Source organism: Saccopteryx leptura, chromosome 1 (assembly GCF_036850995.1).
Source record: "Saccopteryx leptura isolate mSacLep1 chromosome 1, mSacLep1_pri_phased_curated, whole genome shotgun sequence".
NCBI lineage: Eukaryota > Metazoa > Chordata > Mammalia > Chiroptera > Emballonuridae > Saccopteryx > Saccopteryx leptura.
This window is the reverse complement of record NC_089503.1, coordinates 291069452-291096758: the sequence shown is the minus strand read 5'-3', so window position 1 is coordinate 291096758 and position 27307 is coordinate 291069452. Positions and strand designations below refer to the sequence as shown.

The following is a 27307-nucleotide window of genomic DNA, read 5'->3' as shown; positions in this document are numbered from 1 at the left end:
GCATACTAATAGACAAATTTGGTAATGTCTGTTTCATTTCTTATAGGCCCAGGGAATGGAGGTGTATAAAATTTTCCTTCTCTGATACTCGATGAAGGGTAACTAGTTTAGTCTGACAGCTCTCTTCACCCACAAGGTTTCTTATAACGACAAAGGAATTTGGATTCAAAACTTGATCATAGCACTGTATCCTTTTTTTTTTTTTACTTTTTTTGTATTTTTTCTGAAGCTAGAAATGGGGAGAGACAGTCAGACAGACTCCCGCATGCGCCCCACAGGGATCCACCTGGCACGCCCACCAGGGGGCGACGCTCTGCCCCCCAGGGGGCGATGCTCTACCCCTCCCGGGCGCCGCTTTGCCGTGACCAGAGCCACTCTAGCACCTGAGGCAGAGGCCAAGGAGCCATCCCCAGCGACCGGGCCATCTTTGCTCCAATGGAGCCTGGGCTGCGGGAGGGGAAGAGAGAGACAGAAAGGAAGGAGAGGGGGAGGGGTGGAGAAGCAGATGGGCGCTTCTCCTGTGTGCCTTGGCCAGGAATCGAACCCGGGACTTCTGCACACCAGGCCGACGCTCTACCACTGAGCCAACCGGCCAGGGCCAGCACTATATCCTTTTATAATATAGTTATAGTAAGAGGATACAAAAAAGGGCTGTTTGTTTCTATATATATCTTATTATTCTTAGGGATGTTTATTTCATTCCTTGGCCTGTCCACACCTTTTTCTAAACATGCCCCAGGAGATAGCATAAGAGTTCTCTTCCAAGAAATAAACACACAATGAAACCCAGACAAACTGAAGCACCTCCCAAGCAACTTATTTTTCTTATTTTAGGGTGGGGGTGGTCCCTAAGGAAAGACTTCTTTGTAATCAGGAGAACTCAGACTAAAACTCAGAAATATTAAACCCATAGTTAGGAAAAAATACCTAAAAAGGGGGGAGGGGAGTGAAACTTGCAACTCCATAGTGTTTCCATCATGAAAGACTGGTTTCTTAGAAATAATCATACCTGGTATAGAAACTTCTTAGGCTTTTGTTTCTCTGAGTGTTTAGATAAAACAGGAATATATTTTGAATATTGAGGGAAGAATGATGGGAAAATGAGAGAGGGAGGCAGGGAGGAAGGGAGGGAAACTCAAAGAGAGAGGAATCAGTAGAAAAATTTCCAAGTGATCAGGGAAAGATGATTCCTTAGAAGTTAAATTTTAAAACTTTGTTTCTCTACAGAAGATATACTATGCTTCTTTTGTATTCTGTCCTAGAGGCAGCCTTAGGGAGGATGATGTATTTATTCTCTACATGGATATAATTATTATTAAATAATGTTCTAATTCCTAAAGTCCATATCCTCATTTTACAGTAAGGACTTAAATTTGCTATTCTTCACCCTTTGAACAGAAAATCAACATCTTCCTTGCCTCTAATATTGTATAAGGGAAAGCAATTTTCTTAAAGAATAAATAACGTGGTTGATTTCATAGTTCTTCTTCTTTACTTTCTTTTTATTACTTCTAATTTTAGCCAAAAAAATATTAATCAGAAAAAGGACAATATATATACTATTTTTTTAAATTATGCCTTTTACTTGTGTATTGATATATAAAGGTCTACAGGCATACAACAGAGATATGTATGTATAATAGACACATTTATTTATTCATTCAACATTAATTGAGTTTATTTCAACTGATGTTCTACATGCTAAACAGACAATAATCTTTTCCAAGAAGGAAATTACTTTTACTGGGGTAAGACAGATATAAACAAATAAAAAAAATTAAAAAAATGTAAAATGTATCTTATCTAATGGTAATAAGAGATATGTAGAAAAATAAAGTTGCCATGTTGGTATATATATATACATGTGTATTTCTGGAATCTAGAAACATCCACTTGGTTTTTTGGTTATATATAGCCTGTTCTTTGGCTATACAGAATTTTTAAAAAAGACCTAGAGATTTGGAGAAGATATTTAGACTCTTGTTCTTTTATGCTCTGGTAATCTGAGATACTCTTAAGGTCAATGCCTTGAGAAATCAGCAATTTCCAGGAAAATTTAGACCAAAAGACACGGGCCAGATCTCTCAGATCTGTTCATGATTGTGAATCTCACATGTCAGTGGCTAGAAACCAGCACAGCTAGGAGATGAATTTAATTGAGTCTGCCCTCTGCTGACAGATTGCTGAAATCAATAGATTTTAAAAACTCAACCTGTAAGGTTTAACTTTAGATAAGTTTCTGTGCCTTTGCAAAAATTATATAGTTTAGGTAATATTAATATTTTATAATTTCATTCTTCATTCATTTACTCAGTCAAATATGTATTGAACCCTTATGTGTCAGGCACTATTTCAGTACTAAAAATACACTGGTGAACAAGATAAACAAGATCACTCTTTTAATGGAGTAAGGGGTAAGAGATAGAAACAAAAACCATGAAAATAATACTTAATAATCTTATGTTTTTAAAAACTTACACATTGGGGTAATGTGCTAGAGATAGATGCATGGACTGACGTCACCTAAGGATGTGCCATTTAAACGAAGTTGAATAACAGGAAGTAGCCTCCAATAAACCCATTAGAGGATTGATTCATGCTGGGGTAGAGGCACTAAAACAGGGACAAGCTCTTTTGTTTCAAGGATAAACAAAGACCACTGTAAGGAGAGCATTTGCTGAGGACAGAACAGTGGAGAAAGCGATGAAAGCACCAGGAAGGGTCTAGGTGAAAAAGGTTTTTATATCCCTGGCTGGTTGGCTCACTGGTAGAGCATCGGCCTGGTGTGGAAGTCCTGGGTTTGATTACCAGTCAGAGCACACAGGAGTAGCGACCATCTGCTTCTCCACCCTCCTTTCTTCCCCTCTAACAGCCATGGCTAAAATGAGTAAGCTGGTCCCTGGCACTGAGGATGGCTCCATGGCCCCCGCCTCAGGTGCTAAAATAGTTCAGTTGCCAAGCAATGGACCAGTGTTTTGAGATGGGCAGAACATCAACGCCAGACCTGGTTTGCCAAGTGGATCCAGGTCCGGGCACATGTGGGAGTCTGTCTCTCCACCTTCCTGCCTTTCACATGATTAAAAAAAAAGGCTCTTAATAGAATTTGATTCTAAGTGCAATAAAGCTATTGGAAATGTTTACATCAAGAAGTTCCATAATCAAATTTTTATTTTTTAAAATAGAGCAATCTGAGTCTTTATGAAAAATAATTTAGATTTTATTCAAATTGCAATGCAAGCCATTAAAAGTTTTTACAAAGGAGATGATTTTTAAGAGGAATTAAGGTTCATATTTAAAAATATAGTGTAAAGCCAGCAGCCAGGGCCAGGGCCACTATCACAGCCGCCTGGCCCATGCAGGTTCGCATTGGATTCGGACAGTCGGTAAAGAAACCATGGAGCCAAAAACTGGTGGGCCATAGCCTTAATCCTACCTTGCACCCGGCGGGCAAGTAAAAATACACACTGGGCTCCAAAACCCAGTCACACTCAGTGCTCACAAAGCTGCTGACTTATCCGAGTTTCCTAGAATCAAAGGTTTCTAGCTCACCAGACTTATTCTCCTCAGTTCCCCATCTCCTTCCTTATCCCAGATACAAACTCTACACAAACTGGCATCTCACTCAGCACTCCGCCATCTTGGCTGCTTCTCCTGGCCTTCTCCACGTGGCCTCCTCCCGCTGCTGGCTCTATTCTCTCTGCTCTCTCATGCTAACCTCAGGAACCAAGAGCCAAGTCCCATTCTGCCTCCATTTTATAGTGTAGAAATCCAAACCCTTAATCCAATATACATAATAGGGAAGTCTCTAATACAAAGTCACTTCTCTGAGGCATGATAGGATTGTACCACCTCACACCAAAAAGGGTGGGACAGGCTTAATCCCAAAACCAAGCCTCAGGCTACAACAATTCTCAACACACATTAATATCACCTGGGCAACGGCCTCTTTAACAAAGTGAGCATAATACATTTTATCTGCCCAACAATCCACCCCTATGCTCACTTTACTACCCACAGTCTATACCACCGGCATTCCTGTGCAAGGAAATTAGAACATTACACAGATTACAACAGCAAAAATCATACAGTTTCAACAATTACAAAGGTACATTTCACCAGTCTCTCAGCACTTAGCCCAAAGTGCAAAATGTCCTCGGCCTTTTTTCTAGCCATGGGAAAGCTTCCCGGGGCAGGGGAGTGCTTCCAGCAAAGCCACCCCCCTCCCCCATCAGGGTATTTCACATTGTGCAAAATCCGTAATCCATAAGTCCATCCAACAAAGGAGCCAATGCCCACTCCGGTTGTAGTCCAGGAAATCAGTCCACGCACGTGGGTCATCAGCCACCCCCCCTCATTCCTGCCGTCCTGGCAGGTTTCACACTGTCCCAAAGAGGGGCACGTGGCAATGGCAGTCAGCATTTCCATCTCTGCTCCGGAAAGCATGTCCAGCCATATTTCCCAAAATCGCAGACCTACCAGGGCCAAAGTAGGTGCTCCTTCCAGCTGCGCTTTCACCTTCTGGAGACTGTGGATTGCAACTCCAGTCCGATTCTCCTCATCCTCCAAAGAGGGACTGAAAACACCAGCTCCGGCTGCTGGGCTTGAGCCTCCGTCTGCCTCCGCCTTCTGCTCCACAGACCTTGCAGCTCCGGACCCGGCCTCAGCTTCAGCTTCAGCCTCAGCCTCAGCCTCAGCCTCAGCCTCAGCCTCAGCCTCCTGCCGCTGCTGGCTCTCCGCAACATCCAGGGCAAGCTGCAACTCACGAACCTCTGAATCCTTCTCCAGCATTTCCTCCAGCTCCAGGGTCAGCATCTGTTTCTCCTGCGTTTGCTCCAGCTCCTTCCACTGCTCGGTGTGCAGGTCCCAGGCAGCCTCTCCCACAGAGCTCTCAGTTTCCTCACGCATGGCTGTAAAAGTCAACCAGCCTACAATCCCCAAAAGGACAGCCATGGGGAACTGTTGGGCAGATAAAATGTATTATGCTCACTTTGTTAAAGAGGCCGTTGCCCAGGTGATATTAATGTGTGTTGAGAATTGTTGTAGCCTGAGGCTTGGTTTTGGGATTAAGCCTTTCCTACCCTTTTTGATGTAGGGTGGTAAAATCCAATCATGCCTCAGAGAAGTGACTTTGTATTAGAGACTACCCTATTTTGTATATTGGATTAAAGGTTGTGAAGCTACACTATAAAATGGGGGCAGAACGGGACTTGGCTCTTGGTTCCTGAGGTTAGCATGAGAGAGCAGAGAGAACAGAGCCAGCAGTGGGAGGAGGCCACGTGGAGAAGGCCAGGAAAAGCAGCCAAGATGGCGGAGTGCTGAGTGAGATGCCAGTTTGTACAGAGTTTGTATCTGGGATAAGGAAGAAGATGGGGAACTGAGGGAAATAAGGCTGGTGAGCTAGAAACCTTTGATTCTAGGAAACTCGGATAAATCAGTAGCTTTGTGAGCACTGAATGTGACTGGGTTTTGGAGCCCAGTGTGTATTTTTACTTGCCCGCCGGGTGCAAGGTAGGATTAAAGACTATGGCCCACCAGTTTTTGGCTCCATGGTTTCTTTACCGACTGTCCGAATCCAATGCGAACCTGCATGGGCCGGGCTGCTGTGATAGTGGCTCTGGCCTTGCCTCCTGGCCTTACATTTGGCGTAGTCGGCAGGATTCGATACAGATCGGCAAGGAGCCTTTGAGCAGTGGAGTAGAGGACTGGCTAGTGTTAGGGTTCCCCATGGCTGTCCTCTTGGGGATCGTAGGCTGGCTGACTTTTACAGCCATGCGTGAGGAAACCGAGAGCTCTGTTGAAGAGGCTGCCTGGGACCTGCAAACCGAGCAGCGGGAGGAGCTGGAGCAAACGCAGGAGAAACCGATGCTGACCCTGGAGCTGGAGGAAATGCTGGAGGAGGAGGCCAACCAGGTGTTCGAGATTCGCCTGGAAATGGAGCAAATGCTGGAGGAGGATTCAGAGGTTCGTGAGTTGCAGCTTGCCCTGGATGTTGCGGAGAGCCAGCAGCGGCAGGAGGCCGGGGCTGAGGCTGAGGCTGAGGCTGAGGCTGAGGCTGAGGCTGAGGCTGAAGCTGAAGCTGAGGCCGGGTCCGGAGCTGCAAGGTCTGTGGAGCAGAAGGCAGCGGCAGACGGAAGCTCGAGCCCGGCAGCCGGAGCTGGTGTTTTCAGTCCCTCTTTGGAGGATGAGGAGAATCGGACTGGAGTTGTGATCTGCAGTCTCCAGAAGATGGAAGCCCAGCTGGAAGGAGCACCTACTACAGCCCTGGTAGGTCTGCGATTTTGGGGACATAGGATGGACGCTATCATGCTCTCCAGAGCCGAAATGGAAATGCTGACTGCCATTGTCATGTGCCCCTCTTTGGGACAGTGTAAGACCTGCCAGGACGGCAGGAATGAGGGGGGTGGCTGAAGCCTCATGTGTGTGGACTGATTTCCTGGACTACGACCGGCGTGGGCATTGGCTCCTTTGTTGGATGGACTTTCGGATTACGGATTTTGGACAATGTAAAATACCCTGATGGGGGTGGGGGGTGGCTTTGCTGGAAGCACTCCCCTACCCTGGGAAGCTTTTCCCGTGGCTAGAAAGAAGACCGAGGACATTTTGCGCTTTGGGCTAAGTGCTCAGAGACTGGTGAAATGTACCTTTGTAATTGTTGAAACTGTATGATTTTTGCTGTTGTAATCTGTGTAATGTTCTAATTTCCTTGCACAGGAATGCTGGTGATGTAAATTGTGGGTAGTAAAGTGAGCATAGGGGTGGATTGTTGGGCAGATAAAATGTATTATGCTCACTTTGTTAAAGAGGCCGTTGCCCAGGTGATATTAATGTGTGTTGAGAATTGTTGTAGCCTGAGGCTTGGTTTTGGGATTAAGCCTTTCCTACCCTTTTTGATGTAGGGTGGTACAATCCAATCATGCCTCAGAGAAGTGACTTTGTATTAGAGACTACCCTATTTTGTATATTGGATTAAAGGTTGTGAAGCTACACTATAAAATGGGGGCAGAACGGGACTTGGCTCTTGGTTCCTGAGGTTAGCATGAGAGAGCAGAGAGAACAGAGCCAGCAGTGGGAGGAGGCCATGTGGAGAAGGCCAGGAGAAGCAGCCAAGATGGCGGAGTGCTGAGTGAGATGCCAGTTTGTACAGAGTTTGTATCTGGGATAAGGAAGAAGATGGGGAACTGAGGGAAATAAGGCTGGTGAGCTAGAAACCTTTGATTCTAGGAAACTCGGATAAATCAGTAGCTTTGTGAGCACTGAATGTGACTGGGTTTTGGAGCCCAGTGTGTATTTTTACTTGCCCGCTGGGTGCAAGCTAGATTAAAGACTATGACCCACCAGTTTTTGGCTCCATGGTTTCTTTACCGACTGTCCGAATCCAATGTGAACCTGCATGGGCCGGGCTGCTGTGATAGTGGCTCTGGCCTTGCCTCCTGGCCTTACAGGAACCCTAACACTAGCCAGTCCTCTACTCGACCACTCAAAGGCTCCTTGCCGATCTGTATCGAATCCTGCCGACTACGCCAAATGTAAAGCCAGCAGCCAGGGCCAGGGCCACTATCACAGCCGCCTGGCCCATGCAGGTTCGCATTGGATTCGGACAGTCGGTAAAGAAACCATGGAGCCAAAAACTGGTGGGCCATAGCCTTTAATCCTACCTTGCACCCGGCGGGCAAGTAAAAATACACACTGGGCTCCAAAACCCAGTCACACTCAGTGCTCACAAAGCTGCTGACTTATCCGAGTTTCCTAGAATCAAAGGTTTCTAGCTCACCAGACTTATTCTCAGTTCCCCATCTCCTTCCTTATCCCAGATACAAACTCTACACAAACTGGCATCTCACTCAGCACTCCGCCATCTTGGCTGCTTCTCCTGGCCTTCTCCACGTGGCCTCCTCCCGCTGCTGGCTCTATTCTCTCTGCTCTCTCATGCTAACCTCAGGAACCAAGAGCCAAGTCCCATTCTGCCTCCATTTTATAGTGTAGAAATCCAAACCCTTAATCCAATATACATAATAGGGAAGTCTCTAATACAAAGTCACTTCTCTGAGGCATGATAGGATTGTACCACCTCACACCAAAAAGGGTGGGACAGGCTTAATCCTAAAACCAAGCCTCAGGCTACAACAATTCTCAGCACACATTAATATCACCTGGGCAACGGCCTCTTTAACAAAGTGAGCATAATACATTTTATCTGCCCAACATATAGCAATGTCTGCTCCATGATTTTTACTTAATTTCCCTACTAGATTGTAAATTCCAGAGGGTAGTGAAGAAATTTTCTGTTTCTGGACATCTTTATCACTTACCATTTCCTATTCGGAAATAATGTTTAGTATAAATCTCTGTACCTAGAATGTATTCTGTGGAGGACTTTTTAAAAGAGGAAATGAATTTATGTTTCTTTAATATTTCTGTTTTAGACCCTGACCTAAGTTTCCAATGAAGTGAAACTTACAAGTCTTGAAGAGATCAGTTTGTTTGAGGGTTTCTTTCTACTTCTGTTTCATTTTAGCCACCAAGTTAGTTGCTACCTGCACTTGTAGCAGGTCTTCCTTGTCGGATATGGCAGGTCATTCAGATTGATTGATAGCTGATCTCACTAGGAGACAAGCTTACTTTCCACTAAGCGGAACTCCTAAAATTACCACAGGGTAAACTTGTGGGTGTGTGGGCAAGGGATGTTATCTTCAGCGTTTTTTATTACTTAATTGGCTCAAAATTGAGATAGCTTGGATCTCTCCTTGAGAAATTGATAACCATGCTACTTTATAATATATTTTTGGAATGCTATTTTTTAACGTTTTTTTATTATTATTATTATTTTTTATTTATTCATTTTAGAGAGGGGAGGAGAGAGAGAGAGAGAGAGAGAGAGAGAGAGAAGGGGGAGGAGCAGGAAGTGTCAACTCCCATATGTGCCTTGACCAGGCAAGCCAGGGTTTTGAACCGGCAACCTCAGTGTTTCCAGGTTGACGCTTTATCCACTGCGCCACCACAGGTCAGGCCTGGAATGCTATTTTTTAAATGAACAAAATCTTTACATAGGAGAGACTTTCAACAAAAAAGATCCCCAAAAGGGACAGTAAAATGATAATTTCTCATTACTGATATGCAAGTTGCTTTTTGGAAGAAGCATATATGGAACTTGGGAGGGATGCTGTTTTGCAGAAGTGACAAAGAATTGATTTCATCTCTTCTCTGATGATGTGAAAAAATGTTCCTTGTTAAGGAATTTACATGAGAGTCTTTTATAACTCAAATTTTGACAAATACAAAGTTATACAAACAACCATACCAAGATAATAGTAATGCATAACTGGATTCCCTGCAAGGTAGGACTGGGTGGGTGTGGGGGATAGAAATGGGTGGGACTTGTGAAACAATTTAGCCAAATAAGTTGGGCTTGGCCTGGAGCATTACCACAATGTTTCTGAGGATGGAAGGAATGTTATCTAGTCCCTGATTACTGTTGTCCTTAAAATCCCTTCTTTCCCAGAACCAACTCCTCACACTTGCTTGCAGCTGACCATACATCCAAGAGGAAGAAAAAGCCAAACCTTGCGTTTTCTTTTGTTCCCTGCAGAACATCCGCAGCGCTCGTCAGCCTGGCGTCCAGCGGCCTTGACCTTGGTTGCTCTGTGTCTGGTGTTGCTGATCGGCCTGGCCATACTGGGTTTTGTGTGTAAGTCTGCATTTTGACTTGGGGGAGAATCCTGGCTGTAAGGTTTGTCCAGGAGGGGACATATTTGTTATGGAATATTTTTTTTTCTTTAATTCTAGAATCTGTGGATAATTCAATGTACTATTTTATTTTAAAGTACCTATTTAAATAGTGATAGCGGAAGAAGCATTAAAATACATAAATCATATGCCAGCTAGACTTTTATATTCTGTTTGAGATAAAAAGTTTATTGTCTCTTTGTTTATACACCAATATTTAAAATCAATAATTTTTAATAAATGCGTGTTTTGGTTTCTTCTATTCCGCAAAAATGTTGAGGCAGTGATTTCTGCCCTTTACCGTGCCTGGTTCAGTGGGCTAACACAGAGAGAAGAGACTGCGTTTATATCCCGCACTCAATCTGAGAAGGACAGACCAGATCCTTCATCACTGTAATATTTTTCAAAAGGTCCTGGAAGTTATAGAATCATTGTGCAAAAACCTAAGGAAAAAAATGCATGCATAAAAGTCTTTAAGTTTCTAACTAGTAAGGACAAGTTCAAAAAAACTTTAAAAAGGAAGTAGGCACATTTGTGTCATCAGATCAAGACACTACAGCAATGTTTCCTGAAACAGTTGAAGAAGATAAAAGATTACACTAAAGAACAGGTTTTAATTTCACAAATTTGGTTTTTATAAGAAGTTCTTAAACTTTTGTCATCTTCAATTTTAAAATAAAAAAATCTTATAATGTTTCTATGCTGACACCCAATTTTTTACTTTATTTCGATATATCTAACTATTGTTTTGCAACCACCATTCTTTTTAGGGATATAAAGAAACTTTCTTTTTTCTTTTTAATAATTTTATTTTTTTAATGGGGTGACATCAATAAATCAGGATACATATATTCAAAGATAACAAGTCCAGGTTATCTTGTCGTTCAATTATGTTGCATACCCATCACCCAAAGTCAGATTGTCCTCGGTCACCTTCTGTCTTGTTTTCTTTGTGCCCCTCCCCCTCCCCCTTTCCCTCTCCCATTCCCCCCTCCCCCCCGTAACCACCACACTTTTATCAATGTCTCTTAGTTTCACTTTTATGTCCCACCTACGTATGGAATAATGCAGTTCCTGTTTTTTTCTGATTTACTTATTGCGCTTCGTATCATGTTATCAAGATCCCACCATTTTGCTGTAAATGTTCCGATGTCATCATTTCTTATGGCTGAGTAGTATTCCATAGTGTATATGTGCCACATCTTCTTTATCCAGTCATCTATTGACGGGATTTTTGGTTGTTTCCATGTCCTGGCCACTGTGAACAATGCTGCAATAAACATGGGGCTGCATGTGTCTTTACGTATCAATGTTTCTGAGTTTTTGGGGTATATACCCAGTAAAGGGATTGCTGGGTCATAAGGTAGTTCTATTTTCAGTTTTTTGAGGAACCACCATACTTTCTTCCATAATGGTTGTACTACTTTACATTCCCACCAACAGTGTATGAGGGTTCCTTTTTCTCCACAGCCTCTCCAACATTTGCTATTACTCGTCTTGTTGATAATAGCTAATCGAACAGGTGTGAGGTGGTATCTCATTGCCGTTTTGATTTGCATTTCTTTAATAGCTAAAGAAGATGAGCATCTTTTCATATATCTGTTGGCCATTTGTATTTCTTCCTGGGAGAAGTGTCTGTTCATATCCTCTTCCCATTTTTTTATTGGATTGGTTGTTTGTTTGTTGTTGAGTTTTATGAGTTCTTTGTATATTTTGGATATTAGGCCCTTATCTGAGCTGTTGTTTGAAAATATCATTTCCCATTTAGTTGGCTTTCTGTTTATTTTGTTATCAGTTTCTCTTGCTGAGCAAAAACTTCTTAGTCTGATGTAGTCCCATTCATTAATTTTTGCCTTCACTTCTCTTGCCTGATTCAGTGTCCCCTTAGCCATTATGAAATGGCCATTTTTGTCTCTGAGTACTTTTCCTGTCTTGTAGTCAGCATTATCCGATATGAGTATTGCTACACCTGCTTTTTTTTGGATGTTATTTGCTTGGAGTATTGTTTTCCAGCCTTTCACTTTGAATTTGTTTTTATCCTTGTTACTTAGATGAGTTTCCTGTAGGCAGCATACAGTTGGATTTTCTTTTTTAATCCATTCTGCTACTCTGTGCCTTTTTATTGGTGAGTTTAATCTGTTTACATTTAGTGTAATTATTGATACTTGTGAGTTCCCTATTGCCATTTTATATCTTGCTTTCTGTTAGTTTTGTGTCTTGTTTGATCCTTCTCTTTTGTTTTTCTATCTTTTGTTTTTATTTGGTTGTATTCCATACATCTTTCCTCTGTTGCTGTCTTTTTTATCTCATGTGCTTCTGTGGTGGTTTTTTCAATGGTGGTTACCTTTGAGTAATGAAAAGGGTCCCTACCCTGTTCATTGTAGTGAACTATTTTGTGAGTACTTTTGCACTCCATCGTCCTTTGCTACTGTTAATCTCCATCTTCTCTCCCTCTTTCTTTTTGTTGTTGTCACTGTTTAAATTTGGTTTTATTGTGTTCTTCTTGGAGCTTTTACTTGTGGCTCTGTTTTTTTTTGTTCTTTGTATCTGATTGGAGAACCCCCTTTAGTAATTCCTGGAGTGGGTGTTTTCTGATGATAAATTCCCTCATCTTTTCTGTATCTGTGAATGTTTTTATTTCTCCTTCATATTTGAAGGATAGCTTTGATGGGTATAGTATTCATGGCTGAAAGTTCCTCTCTTTCAGGACTTTAAATATTGGGGTCCACTCTCTTCTAGCTTGTAGAGTTTCTGCTGAGAAATCTGATGATAATCTAATGGGCCTTCCTTTATATGTTGTATTCTTCTTTTCCCTGGCTGCCTTGAGAATTTTTTCTTTGCTGTTGGTTTGTGTCAATTTCATTATGATATGCCTTGGAGTAGGTTTGTTGGGGTTAAGAAAACTCGGAGTTCTGTTTGCTTCTTGAACTTGAGGCTTTAGTTCTTTCCACAGGCTTGGGAAGTTCTCATCTATTATTTGTTTGAGTATGTTCTCCATTCCATTTTCTCTCTCTTCTCCCTCTGATATACCTATTATTCTTATGTTATTCTTTTTGATGGAGTCAGATAATTCTTGTAGGGCTATCTCATTTTTTTTAATTTTTGAGTCTCTTTCTTCTTCTCTCTGTTGTGCCTCAAGTTGCTTGTCTTCTATTTCACTAATCCTCTCTTCTATCTGACCTGTTCTATTAGCTAAGCTTGTTACTTCGTTTTTCAGCTCGTGAATTGAGTTTTTCATCTCTGTTTGATTTGTTTTTATAGTTTCAATTTCCTTGGACATATATTCTTTGTGTTCATTGAGTTGTTTTCTGAGCTCCCTAAATTGCCTTTCTGTGTTTTCTTGTATATCTCAAAGGATTTTTAGGATTTCTATCTTGAATTCTCTGTCATTTAGCTCCAAGGTTTCCAATATATTAAATTTTTTCTCCATAGATTTTTCCTCATCTAGCTGTGTTACCTCTCTTTCTTTTGTATCCATGATATTCAATTTTCTCTTCCTTAATGGCATCTGAGGGTGGTTTTGTTGATAGTATTAATGAGATTTAATAAAGAATAAAAAGTTTAAAAAAAATAAAAAAATAAAAAATCGAAAAGAGTTGTTTTTTTTAAAAATAATTAATAATGAAATAAAGAAAAATAAAATAAAATAAAAATTAAAAAAAAAGGAAATTATTCCCCCCCTCCTTTTTTTTCTCTCCTCTCCTCTCCCCTCTTTCTTGAGAAAATCTTGTGGTGAACTGTGAATTATAACAAACAATGCCTGTGATGGGGGGCCTGAATTGAGGAAACGTAATAAAGGGGCAAAAAAAAGAAAAAAAAAGAAAAAAAAAAAAGAAAAAAAAAGGGGGTATGGACCCACAAAAAGCAAATAAGGAAAAAATTTGGGTCAAGAATAAAATGATTTGCTTTTAGGTGTTGGTTGTCTAAGAGTTATGATGAGAGGAATAAGAGGAAAACAGAAAAATGGGGGGACAAATTAAAAAATTACTACTGTATTTAGTGGAACAAGAACTAGATAAAATGGAGAGCCAGGGATGGGAGCACTGCTAGTGAGTTAAAAAGGTGAAGTAAAAACCCCCCAAAATGCCACGAACATAAGTTTGAGTCCCAGATAAGATAATTTGTTTGTTATTGAGGTTTGAATGAGAGGAGATGTAAAGGAGAAAGGAAGAAACTAATATAGAGGGAGAAAAGAAAGAGAGAGAGAGAAAAAAAGAGGGAACCACAAAAAGAAGAAAAAAAAAGGAGAGAGAGAGAGAGTTAAGGGTTTTGGAGTGCAACCCTCATAGAGAGAAAGGAAGAGGAAAGAAAAGATAATGGGAGATGTAACACTTATGGGTAGTGTAGTTCAAGGAGAGGAGAGAGTAAGACCGGCAGAGAGTTAATCATCAAATTGGAGGAGGAAATAAAGTATCAAGAATGAAGATAAGAGAAACAAACGAACAAATATAATAAAATGGGATAAGTTATAAAGTCTGCAGATTATTCTTGATTTTGAGAGGTTATCTTCTTGCTTTTTCTTTTCTCTCCTTCTTCCTGGTCGGTGACTCTGTACCCCGGGTTCTGCCCCTTCGGCACGCTCAGGTAGAGGTTTGCAGTTGATAAGTCTCTATGGCAATGTCATGTATTGTGCTTTAGTCTTGTTGGCAGTCGAGGCTCATTAGCATTTATAGGCTCCGACAGTGAGAGAGTCCGTGTTCCTGGAGCCTTTCTCCTAGTCTTTCCTTCCTCAATTAGTAGCCTGATAATCCAGCTATGGGGTTGCTGCTGCCTCTGCCTGGATAGTAAGAGGCTCAAAGAGCTGGCAACTCCCCACTCTATTTCCACTCAGCACAGGGCTCTGGGTAAGGCTCAGTCAGTCAGAGCTGCTAGCATAATCAGGCGGGCTTTCCGCCCACTCAAAGACCTCTGGCTCTGCCACTCTGTCCGGTAACACAGGCGGGCGCCCACTTCCGGGGTGCTTGGAGGAAACTCTCGCTCACTTTCTGTGTGCGCAGATCAGGATATCCGGCCAGCAGTCTCACGCTCTGAGTGAAACCCCCAACCGCCTGGAAAAGTTGCAGCGTTGGAATTGGCTCTCGCTCCGTCCCCGTGCGCGGCTTTTGCAAGGCGCTGGGGCTGCCCGAGATTCTGCTTTGGCCTACACAAAGGCCCCTGACTCTGCCCCTCTGTGCGATAACACGGGCGTGCACTGCTGAGGCACTCGGAGGAATCTCTCACTCACTATCTGCGCGCGCAGACCAGGATATGAGGCCGGCCGCGTTTCCCTCTGAGTGAAACCCCTACCAGCACGGAAAATTTCCATCGTTGGAATTAGTTCTCGCTCCCTCCCGTGCGCGGCTTTCCCAGGGTGCTGGGGCTGCCCAGAGATTCTGCTTTCGGCCCACAGAAAGGCCTCTGACTCTACCTCTCTGTGGGGTAACACGGGCACCCACTCCCGGAGCTTAGGAAGAAATCTCTCGCCCACTAACTGCGCACCGACCAGGAGATCGGGTAAAATGGCTGCCCCGCTTGTCTTTCTTTGTTTGGGTTTGGCGCGAGTGTTAGCTTGTATTGCCCGGGTTGCCACAGGATCAGTTTTTCCTCGGCTTGGATCTCCGTGCCACAGCCTGGTTTGGCCGTTTGTGCCGCGGCCTGGATCTATTCACCCCCTTTGCCCGCCTCAGTTTCTATATTCACAGTTACCAGAGAAAGCCTCCCTGTTTAGGTTAGTGAGGAAGGCGGAGCATTTCTTACTCCCTAATTCCTTCGGGGTTTGGTTATATATTTAGCCAATTTTTCACTCGACCATACCTTCGGGTGTATTGTGAAGCATCTGGAGGCTCCAAGTATAGGTTTTTCTGTTTCTGGTTGAAGATCTTGTTGAATTTTGGGGGAGATTTATCGGTATCGCTTCCTACCCCACCATTACTCTGATGTCATCTCCTGAAACTTTCATGATTCATAAAAGATTATTGTACTTAGATTTAGAAACCTGGAGTTTAGACCTAAGTGCTGAAATTTTTTTTTTTTTTGCATTTTTCTGAAGCTGGAAACAAGGAGAGACAGTCAGACAGACTCCTGCATGCGCCCAACCGGGATCCACCCGGCACGCCCACCAGGGGCGATGCTCTGCCCACCAGAGGGCGATGCTCTGCCCATCCTGGGCGTTGCCATGTTGCGACCAGAGCCACTCTAGCGCCTGAGGCAGAGGCCACAGAGCCATCCCCAGCGCCTGGGCTATTTTTGCTCCAATGGAGCCTTGGCTGCGGGAGTGGAAGAGAGAGACAGAGAGGAAGGCGTGGCGGAGGGGTGGAGAAGCAAATGGTCGCTTCTCCTATGTGCCCTGGCCGGAAATCGAACCCGGGTCCTCCGCACGCTAGGCCGATGCTCTACCGCTGAGCCAACCGGCTAGGGCCTTGCTGAAATTTTTTTAACCAAATAATAGTAACTTACTTATTCTCACTGAGCCAAACTGCAAATGTATAAAAATATATAAACAATAATACGACCATTTTAATGACTGAATAAGATAACAATGTTTAGTACATTGTCAATACACAAAATGTTGGCCAAAGGATAAGCAGATATGTGGCTTTAGGTGGAGTAATGGTTTGACAATATACAAAACATTTTTTATTAAATAGTAAATATGGTCAAAGAATTTATTCCTGAAGTTAGAAACTGTTACCATGACTCCACATTTTCAGATAAAGAAATGGACTTAGAGATATTAATTTATCCCCCAAAATGCAATTATTATATACTACAGTCCAAACTTGAATATAGTTAATATGAGATCTCAGAGCCTGAGATCATAAACAATATATTATTTTGTCTTCCCCCTATGTAGAAAATAGAAATGAAGTATTATAAAAAACAATCTACTCTGACTTAATAACTTGGGTTAGTTTTTCAGTTCTACCAGCTCTCCAATACTCAACAAGACAGTATTTCTAAAATGGAAGAAAGACTGGGGAATCTCTCACAAGAGCTACAATCTCTCCAATCCCAGAACGGGAAGCTTGTAGAAACTCTGCAGCGTGTGGCTGAAAAATTCTGTCGGGAGCTCTATAACAAAACTGGAGGTAAATCCTGATCACTAAGCTCCCTCTTACCCTGAGGGTATCTGTCAATATAGGGCTGACTTTCCCATCAGTGTACCTGGAAACCAATGTATCAATTAACTAGTTGTATTATTTAATTATTTGTCTGGAAAATTTATGGTAATAGTTTGGGCATCCAGATTATGTCCAGTTATTGGGATCATTTAGCTCAAATACATATGTGTTATAATACATGAAAGAATTCTTGAAATTCAACATTTTAGATAATGCCTGAGCTCTAAGATATGAATGTATCTGTATATTCAAGGAATAATAAAGAGCTTGTGTAGTTGAGCCAGAACGAGTAAGTAGAAGACTAATAGGAAATAAAGTAGAGATTATTTATGGTGTTAGGGGACATTTATTTTGAACAAAATGAGGATTCATTGCAGAATTTTGAGCAGAGGAAATACATGTCTGACATGAATATTTGAACACTCTCTCTGCAAATATGTTGACTCTAGACTGGAAGAGGGAAAGATAGAAACAGAGAACTCACAGGAGAGATGCCTATTTCAGTAATCCAGGTAAGAGATAATGGTGGCTCAAACTAGGATATGATCAGTTGAAGATGAACTCATCGTGTGCTAAATGAGTTGTGAAAGAAATAAAGGAGTCAAAGATATACCCCAGGCCCTGGCCAGGTTGCTCAGTTGGTTAGAGCATTGTTCTAATACGCCATAGTTGTGGGTTAGATCTCTAGTAGAGACATATACAAGAATCAACCAACGAATGCATAAATAAGTGGAACAACAAATCTATGTTTCTCTTTCTCTTCCCACCCCTTCCTCTCTCTCTCTCTCTAATCAATAAATAAAATAAATTATTTTAACATTTCTTTTTATTAAGTGAGACGCAGGGAGGCAGAGTCAGACTCCCGCATATGCCCTGACTGGGATCCATTTGGCAAGCATCCTACTGAGCTATGCTCTGCCCATCTGAAGCTGTGGCTCTGTTGCTCAGCAACTGAGCCATTTCAGTGCCTGAGGTGAGGGCATGGAACCATCTCCAGTGCCCAGGGCCAACTTGCTCAAACCATTTGAGCCATGGCTGTGGGAGGAGAAGAGAGAGAGAGAGAGAGAGAGAGAGAGGAAAGAGAGAGGAGAGAGAGAGAAGGGGGAGGGGTGAAGAAACAGATGGTCACTTCTCCTGTGTGCCCTGACTAGGAATCGAATCCTGGACTTCCACACACTGGGCTGATGCTCTACCACTGAGCCAACTGGCCAGGGACACACACACACACACACACACACACACACACACACACACACACACAAAGACATTTTTAGAGGGTTTTTTAGCAAAGCAACTAGAAGTATAGAGACCAAGTAAAATGGAGAAGAAGTCTATGGTTATAAAGGGGAAGGTTAAAACCCAGGAATGCTGTTTTGGGCAGGTTGAATTTGAAATATAATTTAGATATCCAAGTGGAGATATGAATAGGCAGTTTGTATATAAGAAATAAGGTCTGGGCCAGAGATGTAAACTGTCAAAAAAAATCTCCTAAATTATTTATTTGTTTAAAACTTTGTTTTACCTTATACAATATTTCAAATACACAGGAAAATAAAATAAAAAGCAATAATAAAGAAACAATAATATAATATCCATTTGTGTATTGACCACTCAGATTTTAACATGTTAACATTTGATACTGTTTTTAAAATAAAAACATTTTTATAGAATTATTGAGTTTCCATCCCATCATATACCCAAAATGAACCTGGTTACAGGTTTTTCTCAAAGGCCCAAGGCCATGTTTCCTTATAGGTATTAAAACCATTTGTCAGGACTTAGTTCTTATATTTACAACCACTACTCACAGTAGTCCACCTACCCTTGACCTATGTACTAATTCTCTAACTTTGATGTCCATCTTAATTTCTGATACATGGCGACTTACCATTCTAATTCATACTTGGCTTAGTATTTATATATATATATATATTTTTCTTTTTTTTTTTTTTTTAAGTGAGAGATGGGGAGGCAGGGAGGCAGAGAGATAGACTCCCGCATGCACTCCGACAAGGATACACCCAGAAAGCCCCCTACAAGGTGATGCTCTGCCCATCTGGGTTGCTGCTCCGTTGTTCAGCAACCAAGCTATTTCAGTGCCTGAGATGAGGCCATGGAGCCATCCTCAGCACCTAGGGTCAACTTACTCAAATTGTTTGAGCCATGGCTGTGGGGGGGGGGGAGGATAGAGAAAGGAAGAAAGAAGGGGGAGGGATGGAGAAGCAGATGGTCACTTCTTCTGGGTGCCCTGACCGGGAATTGAACCTAGGACTTCCATACTCTGGGCTGATGCTCTACTGTTGAACCAACTGGCCAGGGCAGTATTTATATATTTTTTTCTAAATTTTTATTTACTTGTACTTAGAATGAGAAAAGAGTTCATAACTTAATGGTATATACTGCATTTTTAAAAATTCTTTTACTAGTATATGAGAAATTTGAAGAAAAAAATCATAAAAACTTCAATTGTTTCTTAAGTGCAATGCATGTTGAGTTTCTGAACATATAAAAAGTTCTTCGCTCATTGAATATCCTCTCTGTATCTGAATTATGTAGGGCAAGGAGCAAGGAAGTTCCAATCACTTATTGCTAGATTCCATATCCACAAAAGCAGGTCGTGTCTGCTTTAATTTCCACTGTATGCTTAGGACCAGTTACAATTCCTGGCATAGAATGGGTGCTGGGTAAGCATTTGTAGTTATCAGTGCCTGAGCATTTAAGTAACTAAGAGAAAGGGAATTCATTTTGTCTCTCATCATCAAATACAATATAATTTCAAGGGAGGAAAGAAATCAGACTTGGGCAGAAAATAACATTAAAATTGATTTCTTTCCAAGAGCACCGATGTAGCCCTTGCCCAGGAAAGTGGAAGTGGCATGGGGACAAATGCTACCAATTCTTTAAAGAGAGCAAGTGTTGGCAGGACTGTGACTATTTCTGTATTGCTGAGAACTCAACCATGCTGAAGATAGACACACAAGAAGTACTGGTAAGGTCCTGAGTTTTGGTTAGTGCTTGAAGTATTCTTCAAAAGGTATCTTTAAAAGAGCCATACAAGAAGAATCAGAGTCAAGGTCCGCAGACTCTCCCATTTATTTCAATCAGGGATATGTATCAATTTATTCATATTACTGTATTTCCCATGTATAAGACGCACTGTTTTTAAAAAAAAAATTGGGGTCTAAAAAACTGGGCGCCTCTTATACAGTGGGCGCGTCTTAAAAGCGCGTCTTACATTTACCGCTTTTTCACATGGATGAGCAGTTGTATGAATTTTATGATGAATAAAACTTAAGTTCAATCTTTATGTATGTAATGCCAGTGGCTGAGGCCAGGCAGGTTTACATTGGATTTGGGCAGACTGTAGAGCAACTGTGGAGCTGAAAAGTATTGGATTTTTCCATTTAATAAAATCTCACAACGGCAGACAAGTACACAGACAGGGAGGGGAAACCGTCTCTCAGGCAAACAAACAGTAAAATGGCCCCTCACAGTGGCGGGCAGGCAATTCCCCATCCTCAATCCCCATCTCTCTGGAGAGCAAGCACCCATATAGCTTTATATAGGCTATATGTACCCGTGCCTCTGACACGTGCTCACGCACTAATCAAGCATAGTGCTTGCAGCTGGTACACCAGTGAGCAAGTCTAACAGCTGCCCCACAATGTAATACATTTTGTTTAAAATTTTGGGCTCCCAAATTAAGGTGCGTCTTATACATGGGGATATGGTATGTATATGTATACGGAAATATACATTTTTTCTTTCTCCCTTTCTCAGTCTGAAACATAAATTATCCTTATACATTCTTCTTTTACCTCTTTTGACATTAAATGGTATTCATTACCTCTTCTTCCTGGTAAATCCCCTTTGCATGTATTTATAAAGGCTACTTCCCATTCCTGTATTTTTCTTTCCATATCTTTCTAATCCTCAAAATCACTTCTATCTCTTTGTAAATATGCCTCTTTTTTTTTTTAAATACCATTCTTAGTGTTTACCCTGTGACATGAAAATAGTGGGTTGCTTATAAATCTTGGTTGATGTGATTCTTGAATTCAGAATATCAGTATGTCTTCATGTTTATCAAGACAAGTGAAATTCTTGAACTTGGATGAATTAACTGACTTCAGTATAGATGCTTCTGTTTTAAGTGTGCTATTATCTATGTCAGGCAGGAGTCATGTGCTGTTCTCATTAAAAGTATTGCCTGGCATTACACATCTCTGTATATATGTGTATTATAGCATCTCTAAAAGCTAAACATTTTCTTGTGTGCCTTTGCAGCGGTTTGCCATGCCTCAGAGCTACTCTGAGTTTTTCTACTCTTACTGGATAGGGCTGTCCCGCAACGGCACCAGCAAGGCCTGGCTGTGGGTGAATGGAGCATCTTACGCCTCTGAACTGTAAGCCTCTGGAAAGTTTTGTGGGAAAGGCCTATAATAGAGAAGTATTGCTTGAGTGACAGCGTTCCATAAATTGGTTCAGCAAGCATTAATTGAACATCTGCTTTATATTGGATATTATGTTTGTAAAAGTATGTTCAGTAATGTTTAAAACAGTGCTTGCTCCCAAATGGCTAATAAAGTAGGGAGGAAGACAGATAAAAGTGTTAAAATAGTAGAGAAAGTTCTTTGGATGTTTTCAGAAAATTTTATTTAAAAACCTGAAGTTTCTTGGAACATTAAAATTGTCTGGATTCACTGAAGGGGAGAGAGAAAAAGAGAGAGAGAGAAAAGAAAGAGAGAGATCTTTCATGGATTAATAAACTGAAGACCAGGCTGTAATGGTGACTTACCTAAGGTCACAAAACTTTAAAACTTGTCAATACCCTGAGATAGTATAAGACCTTACACTTCTTGGCTTTCTGTGCGTTGAAAAAGTAGGAGCACATCTTTAAAAATGCAGTGTCTGAGAATAGATTTATTGACAATATAAACAGTATTATTATGAAAAGTTAGTTTTACTTATGTCGGATAAGAGTGTGCATGGTATCATTTGAAATAAGTAAATGTAATCTTGCCGCTGAAATATATTATAATTTAAATCCATATTTGAGAAGACACCTTTCTTCTCTGTGTACCACATAAGATTTATTCTCCTGGGAGCTAGGACATATACAACTTAACTATTATTTTTATTTTACAAGTAAGTAAACTAAGTCATGGAGAAGGTAAATAATTTTTCAGATGTAAAATTATATGTTAAAATTGGATTATAACATGTACCATCATTTTAGTTAGAAATAGTTGTTTGTTGTTTGGGTGACCTGATGCTTCTAAGAATGACTATGGAAAGTGAGGGGCTGAAAAGAAAGAGCTTGATGACTCTATATTTTTGGTGAACTCATTCTGGTCATGTATTCTGTTATTTTATCAAGCTAGGAATTTGTACTTTCTGAGTACTTAATATTTCTTTTTAGAAAAAAATTATAATTAAATTAACATTTTTTTTTCTTTTTTAAGGTTTAAGATTATAACAGATGTCACCAGCCTAAGAGACAGGGACTGTGCGACCATCCTCAATGGAAAAGTGTTCTCAAAGGACTGCCGAGAGTTGAGGCGGTGTGCGTGTGAAAAAATGGCGGCCACAGTCCAGCTAGAGAGACTCCTTTAGCTTCTCTGAACCATTACATGGAGGTGACTCACTCTCCAGCCACAACTAGAACTTCACACTCCCTTCACAGAAATTGAAGATCAGAACAAAAGTCATTCTCTTCATGTGCACTTGTAATAGTTTGGTTTCAAACTACTCTCTTTCATTTGATCCCTGTTTATGCCACAATTCAACAAAACATTTGAACCAAGCAAGGTCAATGCAAAGGATACTTGAGACATGGGGAAATGGAAAAAAGTCAGGAAAGGCAATCCTTCTTACTGGCACAAGAAGGATTTTCACATTTCCTGCTCAAGATTACAGCACTTCTGAGCTTGGGAGTTCATGAACATATTATCTACCAGTCTCAACGAAGCCCTGATTGAGTATCACCAACTGGCCCCAGAAACCCATGAAGTTGTCATCTACATTCTTAATTGTGAGATAACGTTCTAGTGTTCTGCCCTCTCAGCATCTAACCTCATTTCTCTGTTTCCATGTCTTCCTTAATATTTTTAGAGGAGTGAGAAACTTAAACAGAAGAAATAAATGTAACATTCTTTGCTTCAACAGTCAATTAGTCTATGAGAAAGTAGCAATTATTTCTTATACTGTGCCACCAAATACACAACTAATTCATTTTGTTTGATTAAGTGCATATGTTTTCTCTTCTCAATTTCTCAGTAAAACCCCATCTGCTGTGTTTATGGCCTGTTTCCCACCAGGCTAATTTTATTTATTAGAATCTTAACTTCTTACAAACGTATCTCCCGATGTCCATTTAACGTTCCAATGATTGTCTCCTTCCCCTGAGAATTTCTTTCAGGATAGAAATATTCTCAATTCAGTTCCATATCAAAATTATTATCCCTGATGTTCCCTTCAGAGAGATTGAAGACCAGAACAAAAGTCTGTCTGTTTATATGCATCTGGAATACTTTGGTTTCTGTTCCATTTGATCCATGTTTATACCTTTCAGGTACTGAAGACTTAATAATAATAAATGTAAATAATGTGAAGTATGTGTGACTTTAGAATGGATTTGTGATTTGGATAAAAATTTATTGTGAAAACGCTCTTCAAAATATGACAGTAGTCAGTGTTTTGATGGTTTGTGCCTTTGAGACTTTGTATGGGTTCGACAAGAGTATTGATTATTTGAGGATAATAAGAAGTATTTGAGATGCATATCTTCAAAAAGTACTAATGCTTTCTTAAAATGAAGTCCTTTGAGGCAAGTTTATGTCATTAACACATGGTTGAAGAGGAGTAAACTGAATAGCGATAGGGCAAGTTATCCAATCAGGTCATGGAGAGTGAAGACTGTGACAAACATTGTGGGCTTCTTGTGAAGGTGTTCCTTTCTCAGGATGACATTATACAGAATCACAAGGGTCATTGCAAATAACACCATCACAAACACTGACTTTGTTCATATATAAATCTACTTAAGGCTTTAACACTAGAATGGACAATTTAAATAAATTTATTTTTCAACTGTGGAAACTAGATGCTTCAGTTTTGTTTTTAGTAAAACATGTATTTTATGGTGAAATGACATTAAATTAGCAAATATATAATAAAGAGAACACTTCGTGTTCATTTTTATACAACAGTGTCACCTATCAATCACTAATTGCAGATTTCTACCTTAAGTTTTTCCTTTCAATTTTCTGCCCATTAGCTAGAATATTTCTTCAGTGTTAGAGCAATTCTGTGTTTATTTATTGTGTTGTGCATTTGTGATCATAAAATGAGAATTTTACATTCCTTATTTTGATTTATTATTGCAATGTCACTTTATTTCAAGAAGCTTATTTCATTAAGTATAAAGTGAAATATTCATAATTTCTTCATGGTGTTTTTGTTAGCTGAAATGAGGTAAATGTAAAATTAGTTCCATAATTTAAATTGTAATATAAGATGTAAGAGGTATTAAAATATGCAAAGAGGGAGGAGAAGGAGTTTAGTGGTTATTTTTAAATATAAGGGAGCACAAAAGAACATAAACAACCTTTTTCAGGGACTGTATTCATCAACAAACTGTAGAGAGGTGCCTACAATGGGGAGCTGTGGATAACTCCAAAGAATTTTATGATGAGTGCAGATATTTAACATATGCAGTTAATGTATTAAGCACAAAAACAGAAATGTGGATAGGTCTTTAGCAGTTTAGTGTTATTTAAGCCTTTCTACTGAAGCAGAAAATATGGTTAATATGAGAAAGTCAAATGATTTTATGGACTAACTTGTAGAATAGAGACAAAACATACCATTTTGAACCCTGTGTTCAGGGTTGGATGAAAAGTCTTTTTAAATGAATTGCTTTAAAGAGTCCAGCTGTCTGGAGAGTGGGTGTTGAATATATTCTCTTTCCAAATCTGCAACCTAAGGAAAAGTGTCACTTTAGATAGTAAAGAAGAAAAAAAATTGCATTTATTTGATATTTTTGGCCGATTTGGGCTTATTTTTCTCCATCTTTGCCTTCAATAATCCCCTCATCTGTATAACAAAGCCCACAATACTGATCACAATATGAACAACTATTTCAAAAGCAGAAAAGGAGTATGGCAGGCACAACATTCTCTCTATAATTAAAAGAAATTAAGAATAAAAAATCATAAAATGAATTTGAAAATATGATTTGCTGGATCAAATTTCCCTTGAGAATCAGAGAAAAACCATGAATTGGTTTTTCAGCCAGGGAAGACCCTGTCTAAGCTCTTGTGTGCTTAGGTAATTCTGAAGAAATGGCAGGAAAAGTCAAGCAAGGAACATGGCCTTTCCTGGTGGACCCGATCTCCTGGGGTACACAATAAGCTATTTCTTTCCTGAGGATATTGAACAAGCTCTTAAAACTTATCAGCAGGAAACAGATCATGAGCCCTGTAACAGTAGGAAGTATGAGAAGTGTAATGGGAGCTTTTACTTGGGGATGTAAACAGATTATGAAATAAATAGAAAGTCCAATAGGTTCCTTCAGGGTTTTTGTTTTTTTTTTAAATATTTCAAAGCCAAATACTTTGTAAAGGGATTTTTGTCACTTTTGAAGACTACAAAAAGCAGCATAATCTGATTTAAAGTAGGCATAACTTTTTTACAAGGTTTATTATATAAATAGATTATTAGACTCTAATAATACTTGTTATTATTCTTTCACCCTTACTATTCCAATGTTTTTCCTTTTACACACTTAATGTACTTTAATCATTCCACATTACAAAGCCCCTTTACATTTGTGGGACAGAATTTTAAGTTTTCTTTTCTTTCCCTGTTTTTAAAGCTACCTTGGGACTTAGTGAAATGAATCAAGATACCCTATTAATTCATTATTGGTGGGACTGGGGGTAAAACTGGTTATCCCAGTGCTAAGGCTCAGTCTCTTAGCGCTGCCTTGAAAAGACCTTGATATTCTGGGCCAAAAGCTACCTGCAGGAAAAAAATCTTCCACCCATAATATCTATGGAAAATAATATTAGTACTGAGGGAGTTTGAAGGTGCTCTGGCCAGCTGCACTGTAGATCCAATTCTGACTCACAAATACCTCATTGCATACTGGTGCGATGACATCAGCTGAGGATGTTTACCTTTTGCTTCATCGAAGTTTTCTCTAAAGAGTGAGCTATCAAATGCTTCCTATGCTTTCTCTAAACATAGCTCCATGACAATACTGTGAAGAATCTTGAAGACAAACAGTCCTCACTACTAAAAATTGTTATTGTTCTTCTTTCATTCTGGGTTATTATATCCAGCTTCCAGCTGCCAGCTGTGGAAATCAAACACATGGTGTTTTCTTTCTCTTCTCCTTTTCCAGGTTCAGCAGAAAACAAAGGAAAATCTCTTTTATTGAAATCCCCACCATTTAAACTTCAGGACAAGGGTAAAGAAAAAAAAAAAAAAAACACAAGACATGCCCTTCCCATCCTTAAAGGTCCTTAGCCTGCAAAGGACACATTTTACAATAGACTTCTAGGTTTGTTTAAATGGTTTGCACTGTTTCAGTGAATTACGTTTTACTTTATTATATTTATATTTAAGCGGTGTTTTTATTATAGAGAGAATCTAGTGTAGTTCAGTTACTAAGTGTGAATAAATTAAAGATTTAATACAATTATGTTGAATTTAAATATTTGATGAATCTACTGAGTAGTGATTTGTCGGGATGGTAAGAGAAGTAGAGTAACGCAGAAATAATTAGCGAAGTTTTCCTTCCTACAGATTTTAAGACACTTCCCTATCTACTGTCCCTTGGGAACCAGCTGATTCATGTTCAAGGAGCCTGCAGACCTGGGATACAGATTGTCTATAAGTGTATTTGAAAAGATTCATTCACTTTAAAAGAGATAGTCTCTCCAGACAGTTGCTAGAATTTTACACATAAACTTTATCTTCTCAATACTCCTGGAACATGAGCAGGAAAGGGTCATTTTTACCTGGAATACACACATAAGTCTGATACCTAGACATGACTGGTGAATTATTCTGGATAATAATAGCAAGCACTGTCACAGCGTCAAACTTTACGCAAGGTACTATTCTCAGCAATTTGCATACAGTAATGATTTAAGCCTAAAACTGTTTTTGAAATAAATTCTATTACTATTTTATAATAAAGAAATCTGAGCTAACCTTAGAGGGTCCAGACATTTGTGAGTGGTGGGAATGGTGAATGTGAGGGAGGAGGGAGGCTCACAGCAGGGAGACAAACTGGTATTGGCAGCCTGACTCTTCCTTCCACTTTTTGTAACTTCTGGTAGTTCATCTCCAGTAGAAATCTACAATCCTAAGAAAAGGCCATTGTCTTACAGCCTGCACATATCAGCCTCTCTTCTTTCCAATTTGAAAACCCATCTTTCTGTGCTCCCATCCTACCAGTCTCAAAATGATGG

The 27307-nt window shown here is 40.2% G+C and overlaps 1 protein-coding gene across 2 annotated transcripts in view; it reads left to right on the top strand.

Annotated features, from left to right (window-relative positions):
* LOC136389396 (C-type lectin domain family 1 member A-like) overlaps positions 1 to 23978 on the top strand; it is a 38003-nt gene extending 14025 nt beyond the window's left edge. The window contains exons 2-7 of one of the 2 annotated variants that reach the window (XM_066361207.1): positions 47 to 98; positions 9587 to 9685; positions 16614 to 16790; positions 19661 to 19812; positions 21111 to 21229; positions 22289 to 23978. In XM_066361207.1, the coding sequence (XP_066217304.1) occupies positions 92 to 98; positions 9587 to 9685; positions 16614 to 16790; positions 19661 to 19812; positions 21111 to 21229; positions 22289 to 22439 (705 nt within the window). In that variant the 5' untranslated portion in view covers positions 47 to 91 and the 3' untranslated portion in view covers positions 22440 to 23978. The remainder of the gene's footprint in view (positions 1 to 46; positions 99 to 9586; positions 9686 to 16613; positions 16791 to 19660; positions 19813 to 21110; positions 21230 to 22288) is intronic. The other variant, XM_066361206.1, reaches the window with a different exon arrangement.
* Positions 23979 to 27307: the final 3329 nt, after the last annotated feature.